The sequence below is a fragment of the Chamaea fasciata genome, unplaced genomic scaffold, assembly GCF_029207755.1.
Source record: "Chamaea fasciata isolate MVZ Bird 193981 ecotype frontalis unplaced genomic scaffold, bChaFas1.0.hap1 SCAF_14, whole genome shotgun sequence".
Lineage (NCBI taxonomy): Eukaryota > Metazoa > Chordata > Aves > Passeriformes > Sylviidae > Chamaea > Chamaea fasciata.
In genome coordinates this window covers 7,504,022-7,518,205 of record NW_027094099.1, presented here as the reverse complement: position 1 = coordinate 7,518,205, position 14,184 = coordinate 7,504,022, and the positions used below count along the sequence as shown (strand labels likewise).

The 14,184-nt window shown below is 38.8% G+C and overlaps 1 protein-coding gene across 4 annotated transcripts in view; it reads right to left on the bottom strand.

Moving 5' to 3' along the window:
* CCPG1 (cell cycle progression 1) overlaps window positions 1-14,184 on the bottom strand; it is a 23,405-nt gene extending 9,221 nt beyond the window's left edge. For 2 of the 4 annotated variants that reach the window (XM_066196646.1, XM_066196644.1), the window contains exons 1-7: window positions 14,093-14,184; window positions 9,723-9,846; window positions 5,719-5,833; window positions 5,159-5,238; window positions 4,735-4,942; window positions 3,639-3,734; window positions 436-690 (exon numbers count right to left, since the gene is read on the bottom strand). In XM_066196646.1, coding sequence (XP_066052743.1) covers window positions 436-690; window positions 3,639-3,734; window positions 4,735-4,942; window positions 5,159-5,238; window positions 5,719-5,833; window positions 9,723-9,782 — 814 coding nt within the window. In that variant the 5' untranslated portion in view covers window positions 9,783-9,846; window positions 14,093-14,184. Of the gene's footprint in view, window positions 1-435; window positions 691-3,638; window positions 3,735-4,734; window positions 4,943-5,158; window positions 5,239-5,718; window positions 5,834-9,722; window positions 9,847-11,045; window positions 11,110-14,092 lie in introns of those variants that run through there. The other 2 variants (XM_066196645.1, XM_066196647.1) reach the window with 2 other exon arrangements.

Sequence of the window (14,184 nt, the reverse complement as noted above, 5' to 3'; positions counted from 1 at the left end):
CACAGCATCCACAGTACATCATTCAAGGCTCTTACCTTCAGGTTTACCTAAGAATAAAAAAAAATCGGGATCAAGTGAAAATTAATACAAATCTCAAAAGAAGCGCCAAAATTTAAATCCCTAGCAATTAGTCAACACCAAATCCCAAGAGAATGATATCACTCATCTCCAACTGAATCATGTGTCTTTTTAGACAGGCATATTTTCATATAAAACTAGAGCTACTCCGGAAAAATCACTATTCACGACATTACTACACGAAGTAGTGTATATTACATACATCTGCACTGCTGAAGGTCCTCCTTATATTACCAATACAGCAGCAGTTGCTTTCTCTCATTTAGGTTTAGGTTGTTTGCAGAGAACAAGAGAAAACACCGGAGTCACAACAAACCAGCATTTGCTACGCGAGATGTGGACTTTGCCTGAACTCACCATAGAAGTGTCCAAAGCCCATGCTGATGGCGATCACCAGCGCCAGGATGATGCATCTGTTCAGGCCGCTGCTGAACTGGCGCTTGTGCTGCTCCTCCCGGGGCGGCTCCGCCGGGGCCTCGGCCGGGGTCGCCCCCTCAGGCTCGGAGCTCGACACCCCGCGCCTCCTGGGCCGCCGCTTGCGCACCGCGGGGCTGCTCTGGCCGCTGCTGTCATCGCTGCTCGACTCCGCAGCGCTGGCCTGCGATGGAAACACTGAAAAGCAACATACGGCGCTGGTTAAAATGCATTAAATACTGCGATCAAGAGCAAGCTGAGTATCCAGAGCCATAATATTTATGCAAAATAGATTTGGCGTTTAACTTTGAGAACATTATTAAAATTCTAATGATAAAATGATAGTTTGTGATGGAAATTATGCAAGGAATGTGTGCTCTCCAAAGTTAAAAATTATTTTTTTAAAACTGATAGAGAATTGAGAAATCATTGGTAAAAAGTTGTATGGCACTTCCCCATACCTTATCATTCATTCATTACAAAGTGTTTCAGTCAATCCTGCCTCCTAAAGCATATACATGTACTGCCTCTGCAAATTCTTGTGAGGTAGAAAGACTAAGAATTCAGTTTTCCTTCCCTTGCAGCTATTAAAACTGAAATACTTAATAATGAAAGAGCAATATAAAGGCTTGCTAAAAGAAGGCCTCCTAGAAAGCAGACATGGTTTTGTTCCATACTCTCAAAAAACTTCTGTGATCTGCATGCAACTGCAGACAAAATTCCATTAAAGTTCCATTTATGTAGCTATTAGAAATATTCAAAATCAAGATACAAATTTATTTAAATATGCAATTTTGTTTATCTTAATAGCTACCATATACTATCTGTTAACACCTTTACCCACCTTTCAAAAATGCCGTTTTCAACCACTACTGCACAGGAAAAGAACCACTCAAGTACTTTTCTGTTTGCTCTTTCCCAACACTCTGCTATTACCTGACTGAAGTTGTGGTAAATTGGACAAGATTTGAGAAGAACAAATTCTAACCCTAAAAAAAAATACCTTTTATAGAACTTTTGCAAAATTATACTTATTATACCATTTGTATGTTCATGTTCCAATGGCCCAAAAGCCATATATTTTAACCAGGAGAATAACATCAGAGCTGTAATTGCTTGTTCCCATTTGTACGAATGTTTGCTACTATAAATAGATTTATATGATCCAGTATACAAGTAATTACTATCTAATCTCCCTCCTCTAGAAGTCTATCTTTCGAGTGCAAGGTAAATATCAAGGGGAAGCAGTAGTAGGGTGGAAAAGTAGCTTTTAAGTATCTACATTCTGTACCTAATTCACATGTCTGCAATAAATTCAATGGGATCAGTGAAGTCTCCAGACTTGACAAAGTGCTCCTGCTTGGACATTAATTTTGCTGCTCACAATTACACAATGCTAATGTCCCTCCTAGAAATTACATCATTACTCAAAATGTAAAAATACAAATATAGAGAGACTGTCCTTGAACAGTTCACAACTGAAAAATCTTTTTTTTTGAGCAAAGCCATGCACACATCACTGAACAGACAAGAACGCCAAGCAGTGCTAGCTATTATCTATAAAGTGCATTACCACTTAAGATTCTTCAGTTAAAATAAATTAAAACTTCATAGAAGTGATTGCATCAAGCCCAGAAAAGATTATCAATTAGTATCTGGAACACTTCTAATTTCTAAGTCCATGGACAAGCAACATGACAGATTATGAAAGACAACTTCCTCCCTTAATAAAAAACTCCATTTTAGTAAATCAGTCAAACCAGACCAACCAAGCAGGCTTTGCAATAAAGACAAATCTCTTAAACAGTGACTCAGACATGCAGACACTTAAATGAATTTATATAGCTTAGCAGAGAAGGACACTATTTTAGAATCAGTCATTTAAGCAGATGCATTCTTCCCAATCCTGGAAAACAAAGGCAAACATTCAGAATGCATTCCTAGAATGCAGAGGTCAGACATTATAGAGAAATATACAGAACAAACTTAGCAAGAGGTATTATTCTTGCTTATCTGTGGGGTTTTTTAGGGTTTTTCAACAACCAAGGAAGCTTACACATATGGAATTCAAAAGTGGTTAAGAAACAAGCTGCTTCTAGGCAAATGGGAAAATTCTTTGATACACACTGGACAGCAAAGAATGGGAAAGGAGAAAAAAAAGACAATCAGAAAGAAAAATGCTGTAAGACACTTAAAGCCATTCATAAGCACTTACTGGCAAGTTGTCAACAGCAATTACACTTTCAGACAAGAAAGACACTGCCTTACAGCTGCTGTAAGGGTTCAGTACAAAGCTGTGCCCTAACAGTACCAGGATGGAGAGGACTACGATTGAAACAAAGTATGACCACAATAGCAGCCCAAAGTCCTAGTTTCTATTGTGATTTAAAGTGTCAGATCCACACCAGAAATCAGATTAAGTCAGTTGACATTTCTGCACAGACACAGCTCAGATAGAGTTCACTGCAGCATATGGGTACTTCTGCTGGCTGAACGTCACTCATGAAACAATATTAAAACATTTCTGTTTGCATGATGAAAACAGCCTAAACAGGAATTGGTTTGCAAAAAGAAGTAGCAGAAAATCCTTGTAGGACGCTTTAGTATCTACATTAGGAAGAATATGAGGCTCATCCTTTTCCAACACAAAAGAACACTCAACAGGAAGTGGATGGCAAAGATTTCTGTTGCCACTTTTTGTCTCCGCTAAAACTTCAGCCTTTAAAATAATTGCAAAAGTACTCCTGACAGTTTCTGCAATACTTGATCAATTGAATGCACAGCACTAAAGGCCATGCTGAAATCAGCTTAAAGTTAGAAGGAATAAATTCTTTTTGCCAGACACACGTAGGTTTGGAATCCAACAAGAACTCTCCATTTAAACAATCAAGCACACACATTAAAATGTATTACAAACCTTACTGGTGTCTGCTCCAAACCTACATGCAAGGTTAGCATCTTTTTAAAGAAGCACATAAGACACTGACAGCTTAGCCAAGTTCTTCAGCAAGGATTGGCTTTCAGCATCTGTCCAGAATACGACTACTACAAGATCAAGTCAGATTGCTATCAGAAATGGTAAGAACACTCCATGCAAGCCATAAGCAATCAGCTTTGCACAAGCTGATCAAATTTAATCACACCACCTTGGAAAGGAAGACTGCGAGATACATGCTCTTTCACCTCATTTCCCCATCCCCTTACACAATCAGGAATCTTCCACAGCTTCTCCAGCCAACTGACTTTTGTGTACAAAAACATAGAGGGGGAAAAAAAGGCACTTTTAGATCTAAAAGGAAAAAACAAAGCCAACTAAATCTTAACTTAAAAATTAAGTCAGATTCCTCAGAAGACTTAAAGAAGGTGACTGCTTTGTTACAAATCTTCACTGGTTATAATTAGATGCCAAGCTGTCACTTTCTGTTTCCAGTGGATACTATACAGATACACAAACATTTAATAATGCTGTATCCTATTCTAAGATAAAATAATATGTTAGGTAAAATTCTGCTTGTATAATAAACTTAATTTGAAAGATAAAAAATCAGCAATACAAAGGTGTCATAGAGAACGAAGAGAACAGACAAGATTACAAACAAGCAGCCAAAAAGAATTATAGGGGAAGACTAGAGAACTAGAGAAGAGCAACAAAACAGGAAGGGTTTTTTTTGTATTTGTTGGGGTTTTGTTTGTTGCTCTTCACTGGACAAATATTCATCTCCTTCCTCCTGATTATAATGCACGGCTTATTTCAGCCAAGCACTGGGAGTATCTTAAATATATAAATACACACTACATAGCTATGAGGGTGGTAAAGTTTTCGTAGTCATACTGCTTAGTCCTCATTGCACCAAAAATTGTCTCCCACTTGCTAGTCATTTATACCAACTCTATATAAAGCCCAAAACAGTGCCAAGAGAAAACCTACAATTATTCCACGAACTAAAAGTAATTTTAATTCTCTAAGATATGCTACAAATTAACTTTCCATTTAAAATAATGAACACTTAATGAGAGAGATTGCTTTCAAAAAAAAAGAAGATTCCAGACATACATTTGGACAAAAATGTAGAGGGCACCTAGAGTTTTTCTAGAGACTGCCAGTACTTGGATATGTACTCAACAAGACCATTATTTTTTTTTCTCTCCACAAAAAGAGGGGTCCCTAACCAAAGATTGGTTTGGGGTTTTTTTCCTGGTGACATTTTTGCACACAGTTGCTTAGGACTGTATTGCTCTTACCAGTTTCTACATGGGAAAATGCATATTGACTGCTAGAGGAGGAACCCATGTTAAAATCCTCTGAACTCTGAGCTTCTTCACCATCAGCTGGAGCTTCCTCCTGACTCTGAGTTTCTTCTGGTTTTGGAGCTTCAAGTGTAACAATGTCAGAATCATCGCTAATAGTTCCAATGCAGGACACATCATCAGGAACTTTTTCTTTATTTCCCTAGGGAAAGGGACAATGTGAGACAGACACATTATTCAGACACATAAAACATAAAGTAATTAAAACAAACAAACAAACAAAAAAAACAACCCCAAGATCTGTTGGAACTTTAGGAAAGGAAATATTTGTGTCTTTAATGCCTTCAAAACATTTCTTGCCATTGACAGATAGGGCTTACAGAAGCTTCTGAATAATGTAATCTGTAATGTAATTTACCTCTGGAACTGTCTGAGTTTCCTCAATACCAGATAGAGTATTATCTACTGCTGGGATCTCTTCATCATTGTTGCACTGAGCTATAAGAATAAAAAGAGGAAATAAACAAGCAAACAAACATGGGATTAAAAGCAGCAACCACAAATTCTGCCCACACGCACATAATATTAAAATACAGTGTCACAATGTCATTTTTTAGGAGTACAAGCATTGACGATTCCTTCCAAATTATTCTTATTTGATCTATGACATTACTAGGGAATACTTCTTTTATCACTAACACTTCTATAAACTATCTTCCAGCAACACCAGTGCACACTAAGCTGTAACACATCCAAAGTATGGACAAAATGAAAGACATTCTACTAATTTCACACACTTCAGGAAAAAAATACTTTCATAAAATTGATGATTGAATATTTTCCATAACACTGGTGAAGCAAATACCCTGACAGAGGTCCACAAAGTACATTAAAATCTATTGAAAATACTAATTTTGTGCCAATGCTACAAAAAATATTGATCTGTTTCATGAAACTGCTCCTCTTTTAATATCTTACCTTGCAAATCAATTGCCTGCTCCTCTTCTTGCAAAGAAACATATTCTTCTGAAACAAATTCAGGGTTATCATTTGAGCTTCCATTTTCTGAGGTCACTGTCTCTATGTCAGAACCCTGAAGGTGAAGAGTTTGAATGGACATTACAGTTACTGGGGTTTCCAATAGCAAAGTAGGAAAAAAGAGTTACAAAGAAAATAGAATATTAGCAATAAAAAAAGAAACAAAAAAACTGAGCCTTTAAAACTGAAGACAACTTTGAGCAAAGAAAAGCAAGTGAAATACCAAATAATTAACTAGAGTGAGACAAGTGTTAGTGTGTAATACTCATGACCAAGGTTAAAAAAGTTAGACGAGGACAATTGGGGGGGGGGGGGGGAATGACAGCAATTTAGGCATTAATTAACAACTACACTGAGTATTTTACATAACTATTTTTATTGTCTTTATTAGACCTGTTTATTAAATGGAATTTAGAGAAACAGAGGAGGCTTGAATATGGGATCTGATTCTTGCTCCCAGGTCCATCTATTTTATGCAAATACACACACCCTCCCATCCCAAAAATGGAACTTTCAAGCATACAACATGAGTTCTAATAAATACTACTACCAGGAAAAACCATGTATAACTTTACCCCACCTCAATTCTTGTCAGAAATTTGGAAAGGCTTATATAGTACATCTCTGACACCTCAAAAACAAATATTTATATGAACACTATATTGGATTTCTGTCTTTAATCCAGAAAGGAGCCTTCATTATTAGTCAGCTGCCAGTCAGCAACACCAGAGCACAACAGAAACTGCAAATAACAACAGGAGACTGCAGGGTACTAAAGGCAAGCAATATGCTTGACAATTCCAAATATTTAATCTTTATATTGCAGGTTTTGTTGAAAAGTACTGATGAGACACCAGTAAGGCTAGTAGCAAACTACAAACATGCAAAACAAAACTGAAAAATACTAAGTGACTCTGATCCATAAATAAGTTGAGCTGTTTTTGTAAACAGAGATAGTTATTTTTGCAACAGCAGGTGTGAAATTACAGTAGCAGCAATACTTCCAGATTAGTTTCCCTGGATGTCTCATTTCAGGACTCAAGAAAACATGTATGCTTTTGTTTTTAGGGAGACCGTGTTCAGGAAGATTAGATACCTCAACAAGAATTGCATAAGATACATTCTATTACCATGTTACAAAGTTATGATTCTTTTTAAAAGGCTTCAAAAATTAAACGCTTTGGAAAAACTTAAATACTTTGTATATTTTTAAACACTTTGTATCCATTTAAACTTCGTATCTTTTTTCTTTTGACTACAGAAGTATCACAACGTTGATTTGATGTGTTTTGCAGAAATTCAGCTTTCACTTACAAGCAATTTACTATAATCTGAATGAAATCTCAGGAAAAAAAAAACTAAGTTATTTGGGGTTTGGGGGTTGGTTGGGTTTTATAGATAGGTATGCAGCTTTATTATGTGATAGTTGTTCTCTGGTGTGATAGAACCACTACATTAATTTCTTAAACTGTGATTAAGAAGAATAACAACATTTCAGTTTTCCCAGGCTCCACAAGAAGAAAAACATCAGGAGTATTGCTTAAGACAGATTACAATTTTAGCTAAAAACCCAAGAAAACAGCCTAGCTGAGTATATGTAAAGTCATCCTTCTCTTAAAAACACACAGTCAGGTGTGAATGCGTGAACTCTCTGATACACTTCATCTGATGCTGGACCTTCATCACTCTTCCATTTCAGCAATAGCAAAGAGGTCAAGGAAAGATATTGTCACCTTCCTACCCTCCTACACAAAATTAGCAAGTCCTTTCTTAGGAGCAGTCCAACAGTGCACATCACTGCTTCTCTGTCCAAAGCCAACACTCAGTCCAGCACACACAGCTGCCAGCTCCCTGCAGCCACAGCCTGGACAATAGACACTTCTTGCCCCTCAACTCACGGCAAAACATATCCAGAAACAGACTCCACTGTGTGATCATCAGTACAGGTCACAACAGTATGTGAGAAAATAATACTACGGTACTCCAAATTTGTGTAACCCATAGTTCTATCCCTGCCCTAAATATCCAAATCAATTCACTGCAGTTTACAGAAGTCCATGTCCCCCTCCCTGGGTAACAGCTGTGTGAAGGGTACCTGGCCATCCCATCCATTCCACTTTCTTCATGTTCAGATTCAAAGCTGTCCTACCAGAAAAATGCTTTAAAATGGCAGCTCTCAAACACCAGTGTTTCCCCATTTTTATTTCATTGACACTGACTCAGGGATGAGTAACTGGGAACACAAAATCTCCATGTCACAGAAATCTGTTTTGCTTTGGCTAGACAAATCCCAGCCATCCTACAATCTTGTGTTATGTTAACTTATTTAGACTGCATAATTCATTTGCAGTTACAGTGTAAAATAACCATCCCAAGAATGAAAATAAAGTCTGCACAGCTGAATAACTCAACTGCTGAACTCAGCCTCTAAATCCTTTCACTTTTATCTGAACTCTGTGAGTTCAGCAGCCTATACACTCCTGTAGCCCACTTGGCCTTGAGGAATGGAGCGCATGAGTTTTCTGTTTCTTCTGGTGACAAGATTCCCAACCTGTCATCCAGCCCAAAACAAAGAAAAGAAGTTTTCACCATCTCTTAAATACCACTTTGCTGCCAACAGAAATGAAAGCATGGCCCAATATTTATAAACTTCAAACTGTATCACTTGTGACACGGAACTGTCAAAACATGAGTGCAATCACAGGTTTGTAACAGCTTGGTTCTGAGTTACTCCTTTCATTATAATCTGTAAAACAGTGGAGTGTGCAGTGAAGGACAGCTGATCACCATGCATGATCTTCAGCCATTTTTTCCTACTTTTCTCCTCTGAATGAAACATCTCAGCTACTGGTTCTGAAAAGTTTTTGCCCTGAAACTGAGGCAGGCAACAAGTAGATGTTGGCAATAACACCTAAGTGTCATTCCAGGAAAACTGCCAACCCATCTGTCCTGAGGATTCTGGCTCAATGGCCTCCTCAGTTTACAAGACAATGCTAAATACTTAAGAACCAAACCAAACAAGCAAACCAACCCACACATCCTGCGCTCACACATCAGCCAAGATCTGAAGAGATACAAAAATCCTCAGGACTGAAGGAGGAAAGGATACTGGAAGGAAGAGCTACTCAGAGGTTCTGAGCAACTCAGGCCTGCCTTGTCCCCTGTGGGAAGGGAAGATAAAACACTCTTATCTACATTCAGGTGTCTACACCTGAGCAGGTGTTGAAGGCACCGTTTCAATCACCACAGTGAGTGCAGTCATTTGATCAAACCTAAGTGCTGACCTTGACATAAGACTCCTGCTCTCCAGAATCCACTGACACCATTGATTTCATCCACACAATGCAAACTTTGAAACCAACATCAGATCCAGACACCTGTCCCATTATGGTCATGGAATACACACTCCTCCCTATCCTAATTTTCTCTAAGGAAGACAGAGGGCTGCTCCTGAATAGCCACTGCTGAAACCAGGATCAGATACCTTAGTGGTAGAAAAAACTTGGGGAAATCATGGAATCATTCCCTTCTGCACAAGATATTTTTCCTGCCCAGTATTCCCAACTTTGTTTGTTTTGGTGAGGGTACAGATTTATCAGGAGAAGAAGAAATATATTAGCAACAATAGACAAGTTACACAGAATGCTAATGCTTCCAGGCAGGATGGAACAGAAGAATGCATGCCACTAAAATTCTACCAGCTCTTCAAAGTAAAACCTTTGCAGAAAAACAAATTGTTTTAAATATCAAAATTTATATCAACTATAGTAAAATTATACATTTTTTTAAATAGTAGTTTTATGATTTACTAATAAATTTCTCTTCTATACTCTCTGTTGGTATGCAAGATCCACACAAAGCAAGAATTACTAAGCTGAAATAACATTTTACTGCATATAGATAGCCTTAAACTGACAGAACTTTAGCAATGTGAAACTGGGTACCTCGTGATTGATGACAGTCCAGCCGCAAGATGAATCACTGTCACTGGAATTTTCAGACATTTTCAAAGCACACTGCAGGTAAAAGTAGCCTCTTTCAATATGCAAGACTCACAATTTCACTGCTCTATTGGAAAAAAAAAAAAAAGGTAAACAGAAGAATGGAAATCATGATGTTACAGAACAATATTCTAACACACAAATTGTTATTCTGGAACTGAGAAAAAAAAAAAGAAAAAAAAAGTTGAGAAAGGAAACACATTCTCTACCTATTTCTTATTATCTTCTTTATACTTGGAGCAAATAGCAAATATAGCTTTGCTAGGTACATACCTATTTCAGCCAGCCAAAAAGCCTTAGACTAGACAGACATACACGAGACTAAAATCAACAATCAAAGTTAAACAATGATGCTATAAACAAATTTTAAGACATGATTCAGTACATGCAATAATTTCTGCTTTGTTACATGCAAAGAAGCTACAGTTTATTCAAGAAAAACACTGTGGGGTTTTTTGAGAAGAAACAGATTAGGATCTTTTGGTACTAACTTCCTTCAACTACTGGGCAAAAACAAAGTCTCCTGTTTCTTTCACTCCTTTCAAGTACTCTCAAATACACTGATTCAGAGGAAAATTGAGAGTGTACCTGGCAACTACAAAATCAGCATTAAAATAACCCAAAGTATAATTTATTTTTTTTAAGGACATTACCAGATGACTGGTAGCCACTTTCAAAAGAGAACTGTCCAACTGCAGCCGCCTGTTTATCTTTTCTCCTTTTTAACAGAAATTTACCAGGAATACAGAGTATTCATTATTGTTGCATATTCTGATCCATTTTTCAAGTCTTTAGCTAGCAAAAAGACTTTATAAAGAAGTTTAATACATTTCTTGCTCCTTGAAATAAAAAAATATCAAGTAGATATATAAAATTTACTAAGGATTCATAACAGTGGAAAAAATCTTCCCAAAATTCAACAATTTCCAATTGATTGCCTGTCATATTATGCATCAACATAAAAAAACAGCCTAAGAAATCATGGTCCAATAAAGCTTTTATCACAGAATTTAGGACACCTGCTTTATTTCCCACTCTTAGTTAATTCCAGTAAGAACACAGAGGAAAGCATCTATGTGTTTAAATTTATTTGCTCTTTATCATCAATCCTGTCTTCACTCCCGGTTCCTCAACACAGAAATCATACTCAAAACTTTGAATGAGAACATCTAGGTACACCAGTGTGGCTAGAAACTGGCACAACAAAATAAAAAACTTCCAATTCCATTTAGTTTTCTCACAAAACACAGTACATGTGTCTCATACCTCTGCATTATGGTGTTTATTGCATGTTTTTCTAAGAAAAAACTATTTTCTCATCAAGTTCAACTAATCATTTACAGTTCCTCTGTAAAAAAAAAAAGGCAATGGTGACAATCACAACAACAGTTTAAGCAAAAATATTCACTAACAATCAACTTAGGTATGAAACTTAGAGAGGAACTGAATTTCTAGTTTTTTATGAAGTCCTACTTTGAATATGGCTGTCATTTTCCTGCAGATATTTTTCTTCCTTCATTAGTGCTTTTCCTGGAATCCCAACCAGGGAATGTCAGGTTGGGAGGGGGTGGGAAGAAATCTATTTTGGTTTGAGTTGTTTGGGTTTTTTTAAATCATACTGCACACAAGGATCTTTTTTTCTTTTTAATCATGATTTATTTTTAAATCATGCTTCTTCAATCACCAAAATAACAAATGCCCAAATGGCAAAGACTAAGTTCTGGAGTTTACATGTGACAAGGGCATCTGCTTGCTGTCATTAATTACTCTAATGTGACCAGGCATCCAGCAGCAGCAGCATTCCTTTCACAGGAAGGTAACTCCCAGCACCAGAACTCGTCACCTATCAAAAACATCACTGGCTACCTTGCAAAATCTGAAGTGAATTCTTAGAAGACAACTTCAGAGCACCAGTGCAGTTTGATACAAGTGCAGCTAGAGATTTTGAAAGCCCAGATTGTAATGGCAGAGTCTGTGCTGGACATTGCAACATCTCTCTTCCTCCAGCCAACTCAGCATTTCATCCTGGGCCCAGGCTACCACGACAGAAATACCATCCTGCTCTTCCTCTCCAGCTACAAAACACTGACAGGTAACTGAGCACTGCAGAAACCCAAAGGTATCTTCTGTTCTGAACATACAACCATGGCTTTGCCTTCCACATAAACATCTGTCTTCCCATCCCCAACAAAAGTTTCCGGACCTACGTGGTTACCAGCATCATCAAAATATATTAAAAAAACAAACAGAGAAACAAGCAGAGAGACAATCATCATTTTCTATTGCTCGCTTGTCTTGATAAATGCCCTTGGTTGAAAGTTATTTATTTGTATTCAACCCAAATATTACACTAATAGGGCATATTTAGCTGCATACAGGTGACAAATCACCAAAACAGAAAAGCTTCTAACTTTAAGAAAAACAATGGATTTTTTGAAAAAAATAATTAGAAGAATGCTAAGATTCATGGTTAGAATTGCTAAATTTAGCCAAATTAGAATAGATAGATCGTTTGGCATTGGACTGAAGGGCATCTCTACGGTAAATGCATTCCTACAGGTACATTCAGCAAACATGCACGTGCAAAACAGTTACCAAAATTAAAGCTCTTTATTACTTACTTAGATCTAAAAGATCAAAAAGACCTAAAAGCTTTAATAAAAAAATTACCTAGGTACAATGTTCCTAAACTTCAATTATCAGTTAAACAGCTTATTTCTGTAACAGATTAATAAAACACACATAATCATAACTAAACCCGAGGTGAAATTCAATCTCCTAAGTAAACTGAAAAACACAAAACTAATTTGGACCCGATGGCCAAACTGACTCAGCCACAAAATCTTTTCCAGCTTGATTCTCCACCAAATGCCAAAGACCCACTAAGAACCAGGATGCCTCTCCAATCAGCCTAAAGGGGCTGGAAATGCTGCCACTGTCTTCCTGAATGCAACTGTTTTTAAAAAGACAGCTTTGAGCAGGAATTAAAAAGTCACAAAGGCTTCAAACTTCCTAACGAATCAAGATGACACTAATGGGTTCTAGTCCAATAACAGCAGGGATAACTGGAGGATACACTAGAGTGTTACACATCTTCTGTAATATGTCAGGCCAAGCCAGAAGGAAAGAGTGAGGGAAAAAAGTAACCAAAACCCCACCCCCTGGTGCACTGGTTTTGTATGCTCACTACGTATTTTCATTGCCACTTTGGACATCACCTTCTTAATTTCTATCTGGACAAATTAAATATCCATTATGTTCAGAGTTCAATTTGTATGTATTTGGGGAAGGGAGTAGGAATTCAAATATGAGAACTATTTTCCTATCCTTAGTAAAATGTAAACCAGAAGCATAAGGTGTAAAAGCTTACAGCCATATGTGTTGTTGATAACACAATACCATGTTATCCCAGATATATATACAAAAAAAAAAATCTGAGATACCACATCCTATTTATCCACTGTGAACCAGAATAAACACCACTCTTAAAAAGAAGAACCACTCCAGTCTAAATAAACCCTTAAGCTCCATCACCTAAAAAGAGGATTTCCTAGACTAAAAAAATAACCTTCAATAAGTATTGACCAAGATGAGTAACGGACACCATGAGGAATATGAATGTGTTCTACAGTTTGCTGTGCTGTCATTCCAAGTAAAGACTCTCAGTTCTCTTCTGCAGTCGATTCTTTGTTGCACAACATAAATACAAACAGGTTCAGTGCTATTACACTTCAGGGTTCTCATGGAAGTTTATTATTTCTACTGAGTGTTCACTTCTCCCCCTAAGTAACATTCTTCTCTAAGAATACATTTAGCAACCCATATTAAATACAGAATATTTCCTCGTTACGAAGGAAAGACAGACCCTCGCCAGGCTGGGCATTCCCTGCTCAGTCCCTACCGCCTGTCCCCGGGCAGGTGTTCCTGGGGCGCACCTGAACCCGAGCGCGGATCGGCGCCAGCGCACTTAAAGCGCCAGGACAGTGTTTATGAAACGGAGCACCTTGCATCAGCCGGCGAGGCAGCGGCAGATGATGACAGAGAAGGAAGTTGGCAGACGCCAGCGCCCAGGGCCGGGGCCGGCACGGCGGCGACCACCGCGCGGAGCCCGCTCGCCCCCCGAGCGGGGCAGCCGCCCCGCGCGGCCCCGCAGCCCCGCTCCCCGCACGGGAACGGCCGCCCCGGCCCCGGCGCCCCGGGCTCTGCCCCGCTCCGGGCGGCCCCTCCCCGCGGCGGCCGCCGCGCCCCCCGGAGCTCCCCGCGGCCGGGCCGGGGCAGGGCGGCCGCCCCCGCGGGCCGGTCCCGCCGCCTACCTGAGCGCGGCCCTGGCGGGGCCCGGCACGATCGAGGGGCCGCGGCCGCCGCCGCCGGTGACGCCGTCACAAACAACCCGGCCCGCCCGGGC